Source organism: Drosophila melanogaster, chromosome 3L (assembly GCF_000001215.4).
Source record: "Drosophila melanogaster chromosome 3L".
Classification (NCBI taxonomy): domain Eukaryota; kingdom Metazoa; phylum Arthropoda; class Insecta; order Diptera; family Drosophilidae; genus Drosophila; species Drosophila melanogaster.
The window spans coordinates 23,240,551-23,262,838 of record NT_037436.4 but is presented as its reverse complement, the minus strand read 5'-3'; the positions used below and the strand labels follow the sequence as shown (position 1 = coordinate 23,262,838).

General features: G+C 36.7%; 1 protein-coding gene across 6 annotated transcripts in view, besides 8 other annotated features; it reads right to left on the bottom strand.

Annotated features, from left to right (window-relative positions):
- nAChRalpha4 (nicotinic Acetylcholine Receptor alpha4) overlaps window positions 1-22,288 on the bottom strand; it is an 80,780-nt gene that overhangs the window by 24,610 nt on the left and 33,882 nt on the right. For 3 of the 6 annotated variants that reach the window (NM_001104199.5, NM_001259966.3, NM_001275305.1), the window contains 1 exon segment: window positions 16-131. In NM_001104199.5, the coding sequence (NP_001097669.2) occupies window positions 16-131 (116 nt within the window). 6 annotated transcript variants of the gene reach the window in all.
- Window positions 1,016-1,455: a mobile genetic element.
- Window positions 1,727-2,092: a mobile genetic element.
- Window positions 2,435-4,542: a mobile genetic element.
- Window positions 6,356-6,489: a mobile genetic element.
- Window positions 9,866-10,183: a mobile genetic element.
- Window positions 12,317-13,937: a mobile genetic element.
- Window positions 14,505-14,734: a mobile genetic element.
- Window positions 19,801-20,923: a mobile genetic element.

Sequence of the window (22,288 nt, the reverse complement as noted above, 5' to 3'; positions counted from 1 at the left end):
AATAAAATTATTTACCTAACAGCTGGAACTTCGAGAATGTCCCATTCCACAGACATATAAAATTCAGATAGGTCCACACCCACAGCAACAACGTTGCTGCCCTGTTGTTCATCCATGTGCCTCAGATCAACCTGCAATAAGTTATAGCATAATTTTTAATATTAATGTATGTATATGCATTTATTTTACAAATGTATTTCTATGCTCAGTAATAAAATAAAAATTTTATATTTATTAGTGTATATTTTTAATGTAAAAATATCTAAAAAAAATATATATACGTTCATTTACGTTATACGTTAATTTACAACACATGCAACAAAACCTTATTCAGGGAAGTTGTAAGAATTTGTATTGCTTATATTGCTCGTTTTTGTTAAAATTAAGTGTTTATATTAACATAAAAATTACGGTTAAGTTAATAATTTATTCAATTGTTTAAATTGCACTTAGTAAACGTAGCTGACATAAAACGTAATAAAAGCGAAACAGAAACATAGTTTAGTTGAGTATCGTGAAATAAGTCGAGTTTAAGTAGAAATGTGGTTTGAAAATGGTGGAGTTTTGCGTATTTTAAAATATCAAATGGCTGGCAATTGTTACCAATGCTCCTTATATTCAAAAAATGCTACAACAAACAGCTGCATGACCTAATAATATAATAAGCCTAGTTGATCTAGTGTAAATATTATATGTATATCTTATTTGCGTTTGATATAGCACTTCAACCATCAATTAAGGAAATATTAAACGAAAACGAGAGAAGGCGCAATAGTCGATTTTCTCTCCCACTACGTCGCTTGGAGGTGTGCTAGTACGGAATTTCAACATTTTGTTAGAATACCGAAAAGAGTGGCCCCAATTTATTTGTAGCATATCGATCTTGTCATGAATGTCTTAATGAACGCTGTGATCTCGGGAACCATAACGTCTACAAAGGCATACCAGTTTTAGAGATGTAGACGCAGCGCAAATTTGCTCTGGCAGATTTACACACCCACTAAACGTTGATAAGAAATTCTTTGAAAAAACGTAACAGGCAGAAGAAAGCGTTTCCGACAATATAAAGTATATTTATTCGTGATGAGGATCTGAGCCGGTCGATCTGGCCATGTCCGTCCGTCCGTTCATCCATCCGTATGAACGTCAAGATCTCAGGGACTATAGAAGCTAGAGTTAGGATTAGGTAGGTATACAGTTTTCAGAGACACAAACGCAGCGCAAGTTTGTTGACTCATTCACTCTAACGCCCACAAACCGCTCTGTATACCAAAAACACTGTGGCCACGCCCATCCGGACAAAACCGGAAGGACAAAACCGTCATGCCCACACTTTTAAACAATTTCTGTATTGTTTTTCATTTTATTCCGCAATTGATATCCCAGAAAAATTATGAAATTTCGCGTTCGCATTAACACTTCCTGAGTAACGGGTATCTGATAGTCGGGAAAATCTGTTGTTTTTTATTGCAGAAAATCCGGAGAAATAGAAGGGAATGCGCGAAAATTTACATATTGAATATTTGACCTGTTCAACCCAGTGAAGCAAACGGCTTAAAACTATTATATTCTAATATATCCGGTACTCCGTTTCTATTTTCAAAGGTATAGATATTTTGGTGTTACATATTAAAATTGTTATTTTTAATCTTACGGTGTGAGGCAAAATATATTATCTTGTATTTAAGTCATGTTCATGTGTGAGCTGTAACTGTTATGCAATTACAAATCTGTTGATATTTTTTTATATTTTTATAACTTTTGTAAATTTCTATCGATTTGGAAAAAAACTTTTTGCCACGCCCACTATAATGCTCCAAGACCGCCCAAAACTGCCACGCCCACATTTAAACAATAAATTTTGTAAATTTGTTTTAAATAATTTTATTAGTCTTGTAAATTTCTATCAAATTACCAAGCACTATTTGCCACGACCACTCCAACGCCCTACAACCGCGCAAAACTTCCACGCCCACATTTTTTAAAAATGTTTAGATTTTTTGTCGTCTCATTGTTTGTCTTGCAAATTTTTATGAGTAACGAGTATCTGATAGTCGGGGAACTCGAATATACAATAGCATTCTCTCTTCTTTTTATATTGGATACAAGTTGATATTGCTTTCCAAAACTCGAATTCGAACATCGGGTGACTACATCCTCCGGCGACTACAGAACTGTGGTCCTACTTCCGCGAAGAGATACACACTTTCACGACCTTCCGCATTGTAATGCGTCGAATGCCTGCAGAAAGAAGGGCACAACGGTCTTGCATATACACCTCACCAAACAAATTAACGCAACTCCAACTTAACATGAGATTCGTCGATTTAAAACTGAATGAAAGAAACAAGCTTATAAAAAACATCTCTGTTGTCTGCAGACATAAAGCTATCTGGGCAAAGCCAAGCAATCAGTCAATATGGGCACTAAGGCTTACTTAGGCACGCGGTTAGAATCACCCAACCTCGGACTGTAATTTCGGACCGGACGTTTCTAAATGCTGCTATCACTAAGGCAACTCTCAAGAAGCCAATTTTCAAGGTTGCAGAAAATATATTCAATTCAACAAGAAAAATAGGCAGCAACAGAAGATTATTCCAATGCCTCCTTCAAGTATTACACCTACCTTTAGCAAGCAAACTTTTGCCAGAGCTAATAACACGGACGATCAAAGCAGAACAACTCTGGATGCTTAGTGGGAACAGCTCTTCACGAGACTCGACAGGATGATGTTGATTATAGAGTCGCTCATGCAAGCGATCCATCTGACGCACCTTCCCCTCACCTTCTCACACAATTGCTGCCTGGAATGCGAACGGCGCCTCCTGGAAAGTCGACGAGATATTGCTTTTCCTCAGCTGTTCGCAATACATTTGTAGAATTACGGAAATGGGCAAACCCTTATAAGGTCTACAATATACTCCCATCAACTCTCTCGAATGAGCAGTCTCCTTCCAGCCTACAGGTTAGCGGAGGCAAACATTTTGTTACTTCGGCAGAAAATACGCCAAGCATAGATGGTGGGACAACCACAAAATGTGTGGCAGAGGTATGATTTGTCTTTTTTTCTAGCGGACAAGGGCATCGAAATTGTAGCTACTGGCGAAGCTACCTGCTACCCCTTCTGTAAGAGTGCCACTCCCAGCGCCATTGGTTTTTGCCTCTCAAAGGGCTTCAGACACCAACAGATATAAGTAAGAGATCTGACTGAGCTTTCGTCTAACCATATCCCTTCAGTGAATTTGTGCTGCATTTGCATGCAAATGATGCTATTTTTTAAACACACGCCGAGGCTGCCGTCGTTCGGTGAACTGCCGGCTACGCAACCACCGCGCCAAGAAGGTCCAAAAACTATTAGAAGACCCATACTAAATCCTGAGGCAAGAGCTCTTTTGAACCTCAAAAGGAGCCTCAGGAGTCAGTTCATAGCGAAAGGGGATCCTGCAACTAAGCAGTCCCTCTCAGTGTCACAAACAGACTTCGTCGGATGCTTGCCAAAAACCACAGGAAAACCTCGACACCCTTGTAAAAGAAGGTGGCCCTGACAACAGCAGCGACTTTTCGGTCTGTTAGTTAACGAGAGGAATAAAGGGGCAGTCGCTCTGCCAATCGCCCGTACAGGAACACATACAGCATATGCCCGAAAACAGATGGTGACAAAACGTACCCATTTGCTGAGCATTTGTTCTCCACCTTCACCCCCTTCCAACTGACGGAAGACTGCCACCGAGCGAAAGTCGCAAACCTTTCGACATACCCCATATTAGACATTAGACATTACATGGCTGCTGGAACAATTTCACAGCCTTGTTAATCACGTAATACACAGCTTTCGGTCCAAGTTCCAAAATGGTGGGAGTCTTTCTGGACTTTAAAAAACAAGGTATTTCACGAGGGGTTTTTGTACAAAATTAAGGCTATTCTTTCAGCACCCCATTGCACACTTTCCTGTACATCCTCTACACAGTAGATATGCCGGTTCCGTCCCCAGTGCTCCCTCGGCCAAGGTACTTTTGGCTACATACGCTGAAGTCAAAGCTATGCTTCCATCCCACAAGTCGCTGCAAACAGCCACGAACGCAGTACAGGAATGTCTGAACGACATTAAAATCTGGGCAGCCAAGTGGGATACAGCTATAAACTGCTAAGTCCGCTTGTGTGACATTCGCACTAACTTACAATGGTGGAATGAAATTTAAAGTTTCCTGGGAGTCCACCTGGATCGAAAACTTTTGGAGGGCCCATATCACAGCTGTAAAGGCATAGGGCCTTAAGAAGCTACAAAAGCTGGACAGGCTCCTGCTGTCAAGCAAACTTTACCTTTCAACGAAAGTCCCCCTCTTCAAAGCTATAATAAATCCTAGTATGGGGAGCGGCCTCCAAACACCAACTGAAGAGGCTGAGAACTGTTCACACACGTGCTCCTCGGCATGCATGCGGACTTCCTTGGTACGTCATCAATTACGCTATCCTAAGGGAGCTCCGGATAACTCTGATTGGTGATCAGATCAACATTCACAGCATCCGGTACGCAGGCAGGCTGGCAACACACCCAAACGCATTGACGTCTACAGAGGACGCACCCACTGATCTCCCTGCCCGGATTATTTCCTAAAGAACTTTTGAATGTAATTCAGTTAAGGAGTGTTTCCAGTTTCCAGTATAATATTAAACTGCCTTGCATCGGGGACAACGCAATAAAATTGTAGACTTTTTAAACGAATACACCTCGATTCTTGCAGTATCTTCTATTATAGTAGAAGAGATAATAAGAGTACGATCCGAATTGTCTGCCTGATCATGTTCACAAAAATCTCTACGCAGCAAATATAAGCTTTATTTATTAGATAATAGACGAAACAGATATCAGGCGAAACCGTTGAAGAAGAAAATGTTTACCAAAATAAAGAATTTGATAGCGTTAGGCGCTGGTAAAAAATCTCAAGCCGCTTGGAGTAGAAACCGCGGCCTAGTTAAACAGCTGTAATCAAAATTAAGTATTGTATTAAGCCTATATACATCTAAACGAAAGTAAATAGTATGGAGTAGAAAGACAGCCGTTGACCGTAGCTATCGGACAAGTCAAACTTAAACTTTTTTCGGGAGCCGGACAACTGCACGTAGTCACACAAGTACCCCAAATCATTAGAAAATACCATTCTAATGACAAGTTGTACAAATATCAAACTTCGGTTCAGTTCAGTATAAAATGCACGTTTAATATTGAGGGCTTTTCAAAAGAACTTATGTTCTTAAATTCTTTAAGATCGAGCTACTTTACATGATTTCATTTTCTCAAGACCCCTAAATTGCGATTGGAAACGCTCATACAAATCGGACTATGTTTGTAGATTTATAATTTTCAAATTTCAACCTTGCAAAGTTTTGTAAGCATATATCTATAGGTTAATGTTTTGAGAACAAGCTTTCGCTCAGTCGGGTCTATATCTCCGAATAAAACAGAACATACATTTACAATAATATAAGCTATTTGTGCGTTCTTATACATTTTAACTAAAATTAACTCAAATTTTTTAAATTTTAATTTTAACTCGAAAATTGAGATCACGTCGGGGTCACCTAATATTTATGCCAATATGTAATATGTATGTGGCATATTATTAGGTTATTAGGCATAAATATTAGGTGACCCCGACGTGATCTCAATTTTCGAAGTCAACATTTAAAGACTACAAGGGCTTTTTAAATAAAATTCATTTTTAGCAGTGATATATCACACGATGCGTATTTTAACAAGAATTTCTATATTCATTTTTTTAGTTGACAACACCATTAAAAAAACATTCACGTTTGTTTTCTATAACTTTTTCCATCGGTAAGTGACCGTCGGGGAACTCGACTTTTATACCCGGTACTCATAAAGTAAAAGGTACACAAGGTTCGTCGAACTCGTAGAGCAGCTAAGTTTATAACCGTTACTCGTAAAATAAAAAGTACACTGGTTCGTTGAAAAGTATGCAACAAGTAGATGTAAGCGATTCTGGCCATATTAGATATATATGTACGAGTATTGTTTTGCTGGGTGAACAGTCTTGTCGATCCTGGCTTCAGTTCGCGACACAGTGGGGAATATTAATAGACCCAGAAGCCGACAAAACGAAGCTCGAAGATTCACGTCGAACTTCCACACAAAAAGAATGACGTCCTGCAATGCCATTAGTGCCAATTCTTAAATAACATAAAAAATACCTGTCATAAAGGCGTTATCTGTTCAGACGTGGTCAGCAGCGTGCCAGTAACAAGTGAAAGTTTGAATCTGTAATACTATGGATCGTTGTTGTATTGAGTACGCATTTTCTGATTTCCGTTCTTTATTGGGCATTTATACGTTTGTTCAAAAATCTTTGATAAGGTTGAAAGCAAACTTATTGGGCGGTATAAGTCTATCTATGTTAGAGGTTAGCCGACTTTGGGTATCATGACGACCAGAACACGCTTCCATTACTTAGGGAAAAGCGATAGTCTCAGATTGAAGCAAAAGTAACATTACTTTTGTAGTGGCAACGGTAATTTACTCTACATACTTCCTTCCATCAAAGATGTATTTATTAGAAGTTTTTTTTTTGAGTCATAGAACGATAGGTAGGTAGATAGATAAATTGATAGATATCTTGACATGGCACCAAGATCTTGGCTAGGGTTTTTTTTTTATTTGTTGAGGTTTTGTGTGGGCGAGGTACAAACTGAAGATTGATCCGAATTAAGATCTGGTATAGCCTTTGAATGTAACACAATTATAAAAATTCATTTTGTGATTTTGTAATTTTTTTTTTTAATAATCAGCATTAATATTATTCATATAAAAAGAATAAAATATAGATTGTAGTTGTAGTGTTCGTGTTCAAAAATGTCCGTGCAGTGTACGTATTAATAGACTATTATAAACACCAGCATGCATTAAACAAACAAAATTTCAAAAGTTTGGGAACGCGTCGAGAAAAAGAGGTATTAAAGAGTGCTTCATTTGCCACAGAACAGAGAAACAGTTTCCTTGAATTTTTTTAATATACATTGCTTCTTTCTTTTTTTCTAACATACATGCATCGTACAATTATGTGGAATAAAAAATATATAAAAAAAGTAGGGATTGGGATCTTCAGTGTTTTCTTAGATATTTATCACAACTCACAAAGTAGCACATAAATAAAAATATTTATAAATATTTTATTTAAATTTATTTATGCGTTTTTCTTTTCATTTCTTTTCCACTATTTTTTCTTTTCCTCCTATTTTTTTAGTTTAATTGCATTACGCTTCTTTGAATTTCTATTATTATTAATTATTCCCATACAATTATCATAATTATTCCCAAATAATAATATAACTTGGAAAGTATCCCGAAACAATCCTGAGTAATGTTTACGAAATTATTTCAATATAAATATTGTAAAATAACTAACTATTTTAGCGCGTGTGTCGGCTTTAAGTGCTGTCGAGGGGTAGGGTATTGACGGGAATGTGAACAACACCGCTCGGCTTTCCGTACCGCAGTCGGTACTTCCTAGGTCGACGAAAACATAAATTCTCGGGAATTCAGCCCGTCTTTGCCGTAAGACACCGTCTGAGTCGACAGATGCGTTCCGAATAATCGAACAAAAAATGGTTGCTTTGGATCAGGTGCCTAACCTAAAATTTAAACAGAAGTTCGAGCGAATGTGGTCGAATTTCGGACGGACTTTTCTGGGCGACCGTGCGGGGGCTATCGGAGGTAGCCCCGCGACGATCAGGGCGCAAACCAAGCGAAATGTGATGAACATTCCGCTAGCACGCAACGTCTAGTGAAAGAAACCAACGAGCTTCCAACGTACGAGTGGTGACCTTTCCTTACATTGGGGGATCCTGGAAGTGTCGGATGCAGAATTGCTTTCGACCTACGATTGAACATGTCCCTGGCCATGTCAGTGGTCCGAAAGGAAGAAGTGCAGGAAGTTGTATAGACAACCGAAGTCCTCCTGGCCCCTTGCCTACAGAGTCGCCTTCCAAAGAGAACTCCAAGCAGCCTCAAACCGAGTTTGCAGCAACAAGGATAAATCATACAGGATACAGATCCCGCCTACGAAACGCCGTCCGTCCCAGTTCCAGCAGGTTTCATCCGAGATGCAACGGTGGAGACAATTGGAAACGCCGTGGAGGATGACGATAGCGGAAAGCAGCCTCTGCCCGCCAAAGCTACGTACACCTGTAGGGCCGTTCCTGGCCAACACAATAATTGGCTTCACGACATCATAGTGCACTCTCGAAGACCATCTGGATCATCTGGGGAGCGTCTTTCGTAGATTGCAAAACGTCGGACTGAAGCTGAGTCCCCGAACATGTAACTTTTTTCGAACGGAGGTTAGTTACCTGGGTCATTTAGTTAGCAACAAAGTTGTCGACTCGCCACCCGCTCCACAAAACAAAAGAGAAGTGTGATCCTTCGTAGGACTCTGTTCGTATTACCGCAATTGCATTTGGACTTCGCCACTATAGCGCGTCCACTGCATGAGGTAACGGAAGCTATGGTCACCAACGGACTTACCAAACCACGCAGAAAGGTTCTTTAACTATGCGTGGATGTCTATTTCGACTTTTGATTATATTTTTTTTGAAAAAGTAGAAGAAATTAGAATTGAAGCAATAAAGCAAGTTGCAAACTGTTCTCTCGCTTTACCGCTTGAGCTCCCAACTCGCTTCGCTCTCACTCTGACATCTTTCGAGCGACTGCACTTAAATATTATCGCTTCGCTTCTTCGCACTCTGCCAACAGCCTAACTCTCCACTCCTCGGAGGGGTTATTCTTCCTTGACATAGACACGTCCAATTATGGTGCAGGCGCAGTGCTGAATAAACTCGGCCAAGAGCGGGCATGGGTAATATTACAGAAAATCATTTAGTGCGCAACTGCTGAGTATCTCGGCAAGAACTGCTAGAAGTGGTCCTATCATCGAAACATATTCATCACTACCTATTTCGTAAGAAAATTCATGCTGCGCACCGATTACTCGATTCACTACGATTGACGTTTAAATTTCGAGAACCGGAAGGCCAATTAGAATTAGATGAATTGAACCACTCCAGCAGTACGACATCGACATCCAGCACCAAGCAAGCAGAGTGGGGCCGTCGACACCCTTTCTCTTGTAGTGAATGTCGCATACTCCCTAGACCGACGAAGCGTTACAATATTTTCAAATTCTTGTATCGAAATATATTTAGGGAATGCTTACAGAAGCAATGGAATGCAATGTAAATATACTCGTATACTTGCCTGAGAATACATGCACAAGTCTTTAAGGCACTTCTTACAGCATTTCATGGAATGCATTCAGTAGCTTACAGATGCGTTACAGGGGAATTATGAAAGAAAGTCCCTCGATTGGCAAAAGAGAACAATAACTTTCCTACGAGTGGAACCACCTCCACTCGAAAACGAATTGTAAAGGAATAATTTCCAGAATAATTCCACTTCTTCTGTTTGTGACGTGTCTCCGCTAAAAAGCTTGGTCATAAGAATAATGTATTTTGTAAAATCAGTTTAACATTGGGGACTTACTATAAAAAACGTAACCAATAAAAACTAAACTGTAAACTAAAATAAAAATCGCTCTTGTATTTTATCCAAATAACCTAATTGACGCAGCCGTTAAGCTACAAGTAATGCCTAAAAAGAACTAAAAACTTAGGAATCCCTTCGCATAAATATTTATATTTTGTAGCTAGCGCAAATAACCTGATTATCTGATTTCGCATAAACAAACTGTCATAATACGGAACTGCCATCAACATCAGCTGCTTCTGCAACTGCGACCCAAAAAACGTTCCAGGCATGTCCATTAAGCTTTCAGCTATACAAGCAACAATCAGGTTCTTTGCAAATCGATAGAAATTTACAAGACTAATAAAAATATCAAATCATTTTTCAAAAGAGTGACCGTGACACTTTTGTGCGATTGGTGACCGTTAGAGTAAATCAACAAACTTGCGACACGTCTGTGTCTGTAGAAACTGTATGCTTAATCTGACCGCTCTAGCTTCTATAGTTCCTAAGATATCGACGTTCATACGGACGGAAAGACAGTCATTGCCAGTTCGACTCGGATATTGATTCTGAACAAAAATATATATTTTATATGGACGAAAACGCTTCCTTGTGATTGTTACATACTTTTCAACGAATCTAGTATACCCTTTTACTCTACGAATAATGGGTATAAAAAGCGAAATATAGCCAACCGACTCAAAATTTTCGCTTACATTCTATATGTAAAAAAAAGAACAGCGGAATAAAAATTTATAACATTATTTTTTGAGAATTTTCCTTTTTCGTAAAAATTCTGCCATAAACTTTCAGCTTTAAGCTCTCAATACCTGCATACAGATTGATATGTTATAAGTGCAAAAAGTTCAATTTGTGTATTGGATATACTATTACTTAACTGAATGGGGTTCACAGCATCTTTACATAAAAGTAAGTTTTGCAACATTGAAGTTTTTTTTTGAAGTCAGTCTAGAGCTCGGTGCTCTGGAAATGCATTGAAATTGAATCGATAGAGTTTCTGTATCCAACTGGAATATATTTTTCTATCCCATGCTCCTGGTGTATTAGTTTGCATAGTATTTAACAGATGGAACAAAGTGTTTCGGACAATATAAAGTATAAATATTCTTGATCAAGGTCGATAGGTGGAGTAGGTCTGACCATGTTAGTATTTTGCAAACCTTAATTAATATCGTAACAAAATCATAAAAGCACTATAACTAATAAACTAAAATCGGTAATTTTGTAATATTCACATTTTTATAGGATTGGGCTTTTGCGTACTTGCATTGTTATTTGTCTTCATTATAGCTTAAAGCTTTGGCGAGTCTTAGACCAGCTTCTATTGTTAGGATTGCTGTTGCGGTAGGTTTTTGAACTATTTCAGGCGCCCGTTATAACGGTGGGATCCCCAGTACGTTTACCCGGCGTTGTAATCCCCCGCTCCTACAAAGCGTTTTCAAAGTTGTTCGGTGATTGCCAAGCAATGTGGTTTGCAGATGATTTGTTGCAAGCCTTTGGTGAAAGCGGTGTTTGATTCTAATAAAAATATCTTTTCTGTCGTGGACTTTACCACCTGGCTGATCGGTTCTGTATTTGAAATTAATATTTGTTGGTGTTCTGCCAAGAAAATGACCTCGATGTGATTTTCAAGAATCGAAGTTTATGCCGTGAAGAACCGATGGCATTCCCCAAAAATATTCTTAAAAAAGTCCTCTTACTTTTGGACTGCTGCGATGCAAGAAGTTTTGGTGTAGTGGTTTTCACAAATGACTTAAAGTCCACGATAGTTTACAGCAAAGTGATCCATGGAGAAGCAGGGTCAGCCAAAAAACAAACATGGCGGATCTGTAAGAACGGAAAATATGAATTTTACCTTCTTGGAAACCTTCGACAAAACCACGTGGTTTAAGAAAACTCAATGGGCGAGCAGCGATCGATTGATAAGGTACATAACAATGAACAATTGATTAAGACGACGACAACGATGGCGGCGCCGGCCAAAAATCTTGAAACAACAGTCCCACCATCTCAAAAGCCAGAACATATTCGATTTTTCCCATATATTGTTGATATTGTTTCTAGTCGCCTAACTACGCTTTATCTGAAAATTCATTTGACAAATCAATAGAAAGAGGCATAAGAAGTAATAAAAAAAATTTAATATTTTTTTTTAAGTCTTGGCGTGACAGATTTGGTCATCTTGTAGACGTTCGATCGACTTGCCTAAATCTCCTAATCTAAAATATATACATTCTTTTTACATATATACAATCAACTATATCCATTTTATCAAAGGTACTGCTTACTTATAGGTTGAATAAAATGTGTGTGTACAAGTTCCGGGTTATTATATGCACCATTTAAATTCAAAACATTGGTTAAAAATAAGAATTTAAAAATTTTGGATATCATTTTTCGTCAGCCTAGAGGTCGTATTCCCTCGCAATCAATCATAATATTTGTCAGACAATCTCCACTACTTCCATTAACTTCGATTAATCGATAAATTCTTTGTTAAACTCCTAGATATTGTCGGCTACGTACACCGAAATTACTACCACGAAGTTCATCCGTCTATGCATTAGGCAGGCGTCAGAAGGATGCTTATATTTGGTTCACGTATCCGTGCACCGTCAGCACCCAGTTATAATAATATGAATCAGTTCTATTGCAAGAAAATTAATGTTATTATCACACGTGCATAAAAGTAGTTTATGTATATGTACATACATATATTTTTAGTATATTGGTATCTGTACATGCACTGACTTGTACCATTCGAATAACAAGATGGGTAACGCCCTTCGATATTTTGCACACGGCTCTCTCGAAGACCTCTATAGCAATCCCAGTCAAAAGTGTCGAGGGAAAGAATTATTATAATGCGCTTCTTTTTCCGCAGAACAACGAAAAATTTATTGTTTCCATTTCCGTTGGAGAAGCTTGGCAGAAGCATTCCATGGAAGGTTTCCTAGAGTGCGCCACTTTAAAGCATTTTGATGTACTCTTTTTAATATGTTAAGAAAAATAAGAATCCGTAGTTCTCCGATTGCTTATATTTTTAAGATCGTGCACATTCGGGTGCAAGCCGAACCCTGTTTTGTCAACACACAGTCTCTGCAGAATTACTAGCATATTTTCAGTATTATTTTTATTTTACAACAATCTCATTTTAAAATTATGAATATGAAAATACACATTTTTTAAAATACATACATAAAAATTTTTCAATATACATACATATGTACGAACAAAAGAAGGGCAAGCAGAATTTAAACAACGGTATTTACGAAAAGCATATCACGACATAGAAGTGCAAAGTATTTCAATTGTTCTATTTGCGTTTCTGTTTAGTTTCTCCTTCAATTTTAAATCGTCAAGATCGTATGTGTTTTCTTAGAAATTTAGTGACGGCTTTCAGGTTTGTATTATGCAAGTAAGTTGCACATAACTAATAATGTTTATAAATATTTCATTTGAATTTAATTTGTGTCGTGTCTTTTCCATTATTTATCCTTTTCTCCCTTATTTAATTTTAACAGCATTGACGGGTATGTATGTATGTATATAAATATTTGCATCATTGTATTTAATTATTATATCATTATGTTGTTATTATTAGTAATTATTCCCAATACAGTATTGTCTTGCAGATGATTGATTGCTTCTACCAGGATTTAAAAATAAATAAAATAAAATAATTTAATTTATTATAAATAAAAAATGAAATATTACTAAAACCGAGACTTTGTTACATACATATGTATATTTTTTAGGAACACTTTCTCCACTTTAGATATAAATTTTACATTACATTTACATACATACATATGTACATATGTACATATATATTACATGCAGAAGCCTTTCAGGGAATTCTTACATAGACATTTTAGGGAATGAACCCAGAAGCATTTTAGGGAACAAACGCAGAAGCATTTCGGGGTATTATGACGAAGAGTCTCACGCCCGGCAAAAATGTTTGGTAACTTTCCTTCTTGTGGCAGCACTTCAACTCGACAAATACATACATACATACATACTAATTCCGACAGGCCTTCCAAGAGTACTTCCACTTTACCGCGACACCTTCCGAATTACCGATTAGGATGTACAAAATTCTTGTTTTGCATTGCCTTAATGTGATAATTATGTATTTTAATATAGCATACATTATAAGCCGAATCTATGTACATAATATCACATGATGTATTTTATAAATAACTTTGTATTGGATTAATTGTCATTAGAGTATTCAGTAGAGTAGGGTTTTTTAACTATGTATGTTCGTAGTATTTTTAATGAAATATATTTCTTAAAATGTATGTTCAAAAGTAGCTGCATAGTACAAAAGCAATGTATGGCCGTTATGCATCTTGTTATTCGAATGCGTTTGCTTGTAAAGTAGTGCACGGTGAATTCCTTATTTAAGTAGTTGAAAAAATATAATATTTAACCTGTACCCTACCCTAATACGATTCGAATGAGGTACCGACTCCCGAAATTATATTTCAGGAATCCACTCCTCAGTTATACATGGAATCTTCAACGAGGTCCTTTAAAATGTATTCAGTTCGTCGTTTTTTGGGAAAACAAAATTAATGGATTTAACATCCGCGGTCGTGTTTCGCGCTCTCGCATATAAGCAACGATTCACAAGTTCTACGATATGGGGATTATTATTTTGTGATGTTAACAAGCACAATTATATGACTTATTAAATTGAACTTAACAGAATGTTTTTAGATAAATAACATATTCATTATACATCATAACAAACTACCTAAAGTTGACGGCTGATTTATTTATCTAATATCTGTACTTTAACAAATCTAATAATTTAATCGTAGCATATAATGTAAGCGACAGGTAACAAGCAACATTCATAGCTAATATATTTTAATTATATTATCGTGCTTATGATTTTAAATGTTTTTAGTTTACATTTCGAAAGACAAGACACGAGAGAATGCTATAGTCGGGGAACCCGACTTTTAGATACCCGTAACTTAGCTAGTGCAAGTAAGAATATAATGAGAATAATTGGGCGCTTTGTGGGCGTGGCAAGAGTTTTTTGGCAGATCGATGGCAATTTACAAGACTAATAAAAATATAAAAAAAAAAACAAAACATTTTGCAGAAATGTGGGTGTGAAAGTTTTGACCGGCTTGTGAGTGTTAGAGTGGGCGTGGCAGCATGAAAAAACAAGCTTGCGCTGCGTCTATATCTCTATAATCTTTATGCTGAATCTCAGGCTTCCTTTCCACGAATGTAATTTTTCCCTTTACTTAACGAGTTACGGATATAACAAAATAATTAGAACATTTCAAAAATATAGGCAAGACATTTTTTCGCAAATATTTATTGGTATATATACATATATTTTTGGTAACTTTTTCATCGTAAATAATTGGAATAAAATTCACATGCTTAAATCGTTTTTCTTGTCTGTAGAAAATAACTAGATGCTTAATAAGCGAATTCAGTGTTAGTTTCCGTTTTAATTCATACAAAATTACAAATGTTATTAAAATTGTTTAGTGTATTCATAGCATTAAAATATCAAAAGTTTTCATGCGACTGTACAAATAAATCGCTGGAATTCATAAAAAAAACATTCGTATATTAATTTGTCTGTATGGAAAAATTCATGTTCACCATTCACCATTCTTGTACTCACTAAAGATGCAATTTTCGATAGCTGTCGTTTTAACAGGTATTAAGCAAAGAAAATGAAAAACAAAATTTAAATATATAAACAATATTCAACAATATTCGTGCCCATATCATGTTCTCTTTATGTAAGATACTAGTGTTATTTTAACGGTATAAAAATCATGCTCTATTTAAAATAGAATATTTTAATTCGATAAAAAATATTTTCCTAAAAAAAGATTATTATCATTGGTATTTTTGTCGAACAATACAAAAATGGTCAGGCAATTAATTGAATGTAAACTTTTTAGGAACATCAATAAATTGGACCGAAATACGCAAGCATAAAACAATTACTTTTTTTTTCAGCATGCGATCTATTTTCTAAGTCGACTAAAAAATGTAAAACAATATAGGTCCAAACGTCTTAAAGTGAAATACAGTTTGAGTAGCACCTTAAAACCATCATAGGTCCAACTTCCTAATTTTAAGATGCAGGTTTGTACGTCATACGGAAAATATTCAACATCGATTGAACAAGAGGATTTATAGACGGCAGGAGGTTGCCATATGACCAATCCATTATTATAGACTATTGCTTTTGTCATAAGTGTCACTTCATAATGACCATCAGCACTGAAAAATATACATTTTAACATAACTCCTATTACCATATTTGACAAGCCAATAAATTTTTGGGCACAGTATTTAAGGAATAATGACATTTAAGTACATGACAATAATATTGTTTTAATAATAACTTATTTAGAAGCTTATTGCATCTAATCTACTTTGAAAAATATTTAAGTATTTAAAATATTTTCTTATTTGTTTAAAATTTATAGTTAAACAGATATGAGTGCGTACTTACATTGCACATCATATGAAAATGTTAAGTATCTCTCACTTACAAAGGGTTCATAACCTCTCCTCTGGATTGATAAACACTGTGAAACAAATTTTTTCGGATAGGTGATTAAATTCAAAAATTTTTAATTTGATCAAAAGCATTATGCCATCAAATTTATTTTTAGGGTTGTTTACTATGATCGTTCCTTGTTGAAAGGAATAAGCTAAGCTACTCCACAAAATTGTGATACATTTCAAGCCCCTTCAGGGGGCAGGGGCAGATATCTCCATATCGTTCGCTGTGGCTTACCCTCTTCGAAGTCCGTACTCCGTTATGAAGAGATAATACACATCGGTAAAAATTAGGGTAGAATTTTATTTTGAAAAAAAAAATGCAACTTATTGGTAACCTAAAATTTATTTGTATTTTCTTTCCCAATTTTATTGTTATATAATTTTTATCTTTACGTGTAGAGTGAAAAGGTTTATAAGATTCGCTAAAAAGTATGTCACAGAAGATAAATAGAAGCATTCCCCACCATAAGTATTATTGATCAAGATCAAGCTATCGGGAACTATACGAGCTTGAAAGTTTATTTTAAGCATACATATCTTAGACGCCTACATTCTGAAACATTCTGAAAGCTTGTTACAAATGAGTCCCCTCCTCTTACGATCACAATCCGCCCAAAACTGTCATGGCAAAACTCTCAATCACAAATTACAAAAAACCTTTGGATAAAGTGGCAGAAATTTTCTCGGTATATTCTTACATAATTCGCACTCTCTTTAGCTGAGTTAGGATATTCAAGGAAAATCGATTAAAGCGTCCGATTGTGTTGGCATATCCTCGCATTAATAGAGTCATACAAATAATAGTCGTCAATGTAAAAATGTTTCTTGCTTTGTAGAAAAATTTCTTAAGCTATTATAACGTCAATTTTCATCTTATGTAGAGACTGCGAAACTGTGCTTAAAGGAATTCTGATTAAATTTCAAATGGAAAATTCTTTATAAAGACATTTTTTATGGAGTTGAATCAGGTGATTTCGATTTCTTATTGGGTTGTGTTCGAAAAGTGATAGGGAATCGTTGGATATCCGTTTGTTTCTGGTACTATACGCGCAGAGCGTTAGCAAATTATTTACTGAGTATTGTAATTGGACTGTGGTTTGTTGAAAGATGTGGGTTATATCTAATTCATTATGAGGCGTGTCGGTCTTTACATTAATTGTAAACTGAGCTCAGGGTAAGACCCTTCATAGACCCAATTTTTTAATCTTTTTGAAACTTTCCGGAGAGTACATATACAGACAGGTTAGCGTTTCTTCGATCATGTGATGCCACCGTTCGCTCCGTTCGGATGAAAAAGTGCAGAGGTCGATTGTATTTCATTATATGCTGGCACTTCTAATTCGATTTTATACTTTAGCATCTTGAACAATAGTCAATTCTAATATATAAGCAGTGCACAGTGGTTCCCAAAATAAGGCCAAAAATAAAAAAATCAAGGTCCAAATTTTGACATTAAATGTATCATTACATTTTCATATTGGTCTAGCTATTCAAATTTATTCATGTTTTTGTTTTGCTCTAACTGTCCGCTTCAAGAAAAGCATCGAAAGAGACAGCATGATATCAATCGATTATTGCAGCGTGAGCAACTTGCAAGTGAAGCTGTCCGTTAAGTCAATAAAAAACCTTATAAATCGACATTACCTTGCAATGGAAGGCATTCCGTATAATAAATAATGGTATTTAGTATATTTTTAAAACAAGACTTATATGTACGACGTTCTGTCTTTTGCATAAATTAGTGTTGTGCTTAGTATATCGTTGCAGAAGTTCTTTGTTTATGTTTGCTATCTTTCGTTGGAGTTTTCGTTATGTACATTTCCACTAAACTTAATAATTCTTTTTGTGCATTGTCTATTAACATTTTAAATTAAGAAAACGTTTAATTCAAGCGCCGACAAGTGCCCTTTTGCAATTTTACAAAAAAAAAAAAACAAAATCACGATTTTCGACTGATTATTCCTATAGCAGCTATATGATATAGCATTCAATTTTCGCTAAGCTCGCCATGGATATATATACTGATTTCTTATGTAGAATTTCAAGTTTTCGTTGCAAAATAATTGATAACAAAAAAGTTTTCTAAGGCTTAAGGAACATTTAAAGTTTACCGAGTCACCGAGAGCAATTACGAAAAGGCACTGGCTAGTTTAAAAAGGATGTACGATAACGAATTTATAATCTTTATGAATAATATATCAACATAGTGTTCCGAAAATATAGCATATCCTCTTTTAGGAACCTTAAGTAGGTTTCGCTACCATCACCGAAACTAGCACATCATGGTGTTAATTCTGTGAAGATAACCATATTCTTCGTCGGTCCTGACTGTCTTGCAAAGGACTGCCTTGCTCGCAAGACGATCAAGACATGTCTTAAGTGTCTCAGCGCGGCCCACGGGCTTAGCCATTGCACGAGTTCTCGCAATTGTTTCGGACATTACAGAATCACGTCAGAGAGCTGCCATAGCGCGCAACCAACATAGTGCAGCTTACAGATCATTTGTTTCTCCTGAGACTTCTCAGCGCAGTTGCCACACAAAGTTCTTTCACAGCAGTAGTCCGAATTACCAACCTCAACACCGGGCAATCATGTTTAGCGAGGGCATAAATTGATTATGGTTCCAAAGGCACTCTTGTCACGGAAAGACTGGTACAAAATCTATGTCTCGTCGGCCTATATTATGAGAAATAACAGGTATCGGCGGCTTCTCTCAACACAAGTGTCGCCACAGCACAGATTTTTATGATCAGTTCCTGCTCTGTATCCAATTACGCATACTTGACATTGAATATTCCACACATCAGCACCTCCAATGATTGCAATTAGCCGATGCCAGCTTTACAGGATAAGGACGTTTTGACGTCCTTTTGGTTTTGGATCTTATTACACACCTGCTGCTTCTAGAAGAGGCACATAGAAAGATCCAGATCACGAGATTTTACGAGATCGAGGGCCCACACAATCGCAGTGCGCTGTAGACTAGACAAATCACTTCCACATACAGATTGACTCAAACGTGTAGTTTATGACACCTCCTGCAAACGTTCGAATGGAAGATCATTAAGCGCCATTTTGTACACTGGCCCAGCAACACAGAATGATCTGGGCGGAGTCATTCTAAATTGGCGCTTTATAGGTTGTTTTTGTTAGCGGACATCCAAAGGATGTTCAGATGCGCCCTAACGACTCTCAATATAAGCGGATTTAGTGGTGCGATCAAGTTTGCAACCTAAGAGTTTTGTTTCACTAAAGTGGCGTTCGGAATCCCATCAGCTCCGTATACTGCCATCTGCGTGATCCACTATATAGCGATAGCGAACAAATTAATTATCCTCTTGCAAAACACGCCTTACAGCGGAAGATTTACTTTAATGATGTCCAAAGTGGACGTGAAACAAATTAATTATTCTCCATCAAAACACGGGAGATTTACATAGATGATGTCCAAAGTGGACATGAGCGAGGCGCTTAAAATACGAAACAATGACATAGGTGCCCTCAAGTCAGCTGGCATGAAGGATATAGAGAGAAAACCACCCAGCGGTTCTAAGTCACATTCCTGCAACACATTGATCTTCGAAATGCACAACAAGGACACAGTCAACACACTTGGCATATACTGGCAGCCCAGATGCACATTTCACGAAGTTAGTCCCACAGTGTCGACATGTTCCTACCAAAGACACTAGAATAACAAGATGCGTAACGGCCGTACATTGGTTTTGCACTATGCAGCTACTTTTTTAGTGACGGCCAAAATTGCTCTCTTTCCGCTCGCTCACGCTGAGAGCGTAAGAAATCTAAAAATAGAATTTGCTTGCTTGTGTGAGTGAAAACAAGAGACGAGAACGCGTAAATGTGTGCGTGTTGTGCTAGAAGACGATTTTCGGGCCGAAATCAATTCTGATCGAAGAAACGAATTTAAATTATACATATTAGGGTAGTTTTTGCCAATATCGTAGCAATATGATAAAATAAAATAATTTTTAAAAATTCACGCCCTGACTATTATAATTTTAAAGCTTTTAAAATTTGTTTGTTAAAATCGCCGCTCGAATTAGCTACCGTTTACACATTTATATTTATGTTTAATTCTAATTTGTCTCTCATCTGAAAATTTGTTAAAAGCGAAATATTTTTGTGAAACACTTTTAATGTTAAATGACTTAATAAATATACTAAATAATTAAAGGAAGTACAATAGAAATTATTATAACTACTGTAATTTCATAAATTTCAAAAAATATGATAACTGTTTATTGCAAAAGTCGTATGAAAGACACTAGAATTATTCTATTGGTCATTCTTTGGTCATATCTTGAGGCACGAAGTGCGGACACAAGCACTCAACAATCATTGCCTTATTAATTTTTCACACGCCGCAAGCTGAATACTCTAATGACAAATATTCTTATATAAAGTCATTTTTGAAATTTATTTTTGTGATAATATGTACATAGATTTGGCTATTTCTAATCTATTTTCAAATAATAATAACGTTAAGGCAATGCAAAACAAGAATTTTTCGCATGGTGCCAATTGATCAAAAATAATATAGATTTAAAGTCTAAGAACTTCTGAAGGTCATATTTTGTCAAATTTACAATGCATGAGCATACGTGTGCACACATACAGTTGTCTGCTATCACTTTGTGCGTTGAAAAGAGCTGTTCGCTGTAGCGCTCTCCGCTCTCTAACAAAAATTCGAGAGAGCCTGGAGCCACCTCTAGAGCCACGGCGAAAAAATCGTGTGCCAAAAAATCGTATGGCGTTACGCATCTTGTTATTCTAGTGTCTTTGTTCCTACCCAGGATAATCATTCCGATTGTGAAACACGTGGCTTAACCCCAGCACAGCAGTCGCAGCACAAGCTGTGGTGAAACCGGCCAAATTGGCTAAACTAATCCGACGACCAGTGGCCCCAGGACAAATGTGGTAGAAAAACAATTAACTGCAATGCTCAAATTGGGCACTTGTCCCCTTCCAATTCGTTTATAGTCATTTTCTTCCTATAATCTGGTTCAACACGTGTGCAGCGACTGCGGTACTGATTTCCGTCAAGAAGTCAATGACTTGATGATTCCAGAACTCACGAAGTGGCAGATTCAGGGGTACTTCACAATCCTCACCACAGTCCGAAATTCATAGGACTTTGGGAAGATTTTCAGAGAGACTAGGACGCATCACTGAGATGCACCAGGCTTCTGCCACGGTTCTGGTAGCTACCATTCAGACTGGTATGTCCCAAACATACTGAAGTTGTTAAAAAAAAAGTAGGGCACACGCACGATTATCGCAAACACTTCCTTCTATTCAGGCACCATCAGCAAGGATGGCTTAATACTGGACCCATAATTGCGGCGGCATATATAGGCGATAGTTCACTTTTACGATTGTCTTATCGATGATAATCGATCACCTGCCGGCTCGAGTGGAAAAAAAAAACACATCAAGCTGGACTTCTTTCATTTTTACATATATTAAATACAATTGTTTTCGTTTAAGTTAGATTCATATCGATTCTATCTTGATAACGCAGTAGCAAGTCTCCAGAGTAGAATTAAAGCTCATCTTTGGCTTCCGACAAATTTGGGGCAGTCAGAACATTGTGATTTTATAAAGCTGATGCACTGTAACCTGACCACTGTAAAAGATCTGGTAGCTTTGGCATGCGCATTCCGTATTACAACACTTACGCACACAAAAGGAAGTCTTATGTGCCTTGTATTTGTGTAATTGCTCATATATTTATAAATGCTAGGTAATATAACTATGAAATATGGATCTGAATACGTAATTTACTAATCCCTGACTTTAATACTATGCAATGCAGTAAAGAATACATTTACGATTAGTTCAACAGCCGAATCGACATCAACTTCCCTATTGGTCTAATATACATATTTCTAAATAAAACTTTTCCAAAGTCTTCTTTCTTTAGCAGGTCGAAACAACCGGATCGGAGCAATATCATATAGGTGCCATAGAAGTACTAAGAAGTACCTACTGGTTTATATTTATATTTTATATATTCCTAAACCTACAATAAATACAATGAGCCTGAAACTACTGTCTATTATAACTCAAGAACTGTGGAACAGATGTAACGGCACCCCATCTGTATAGGAACCACTTAAGTTCGTTAAACTGTATTAGGTTGTGGGT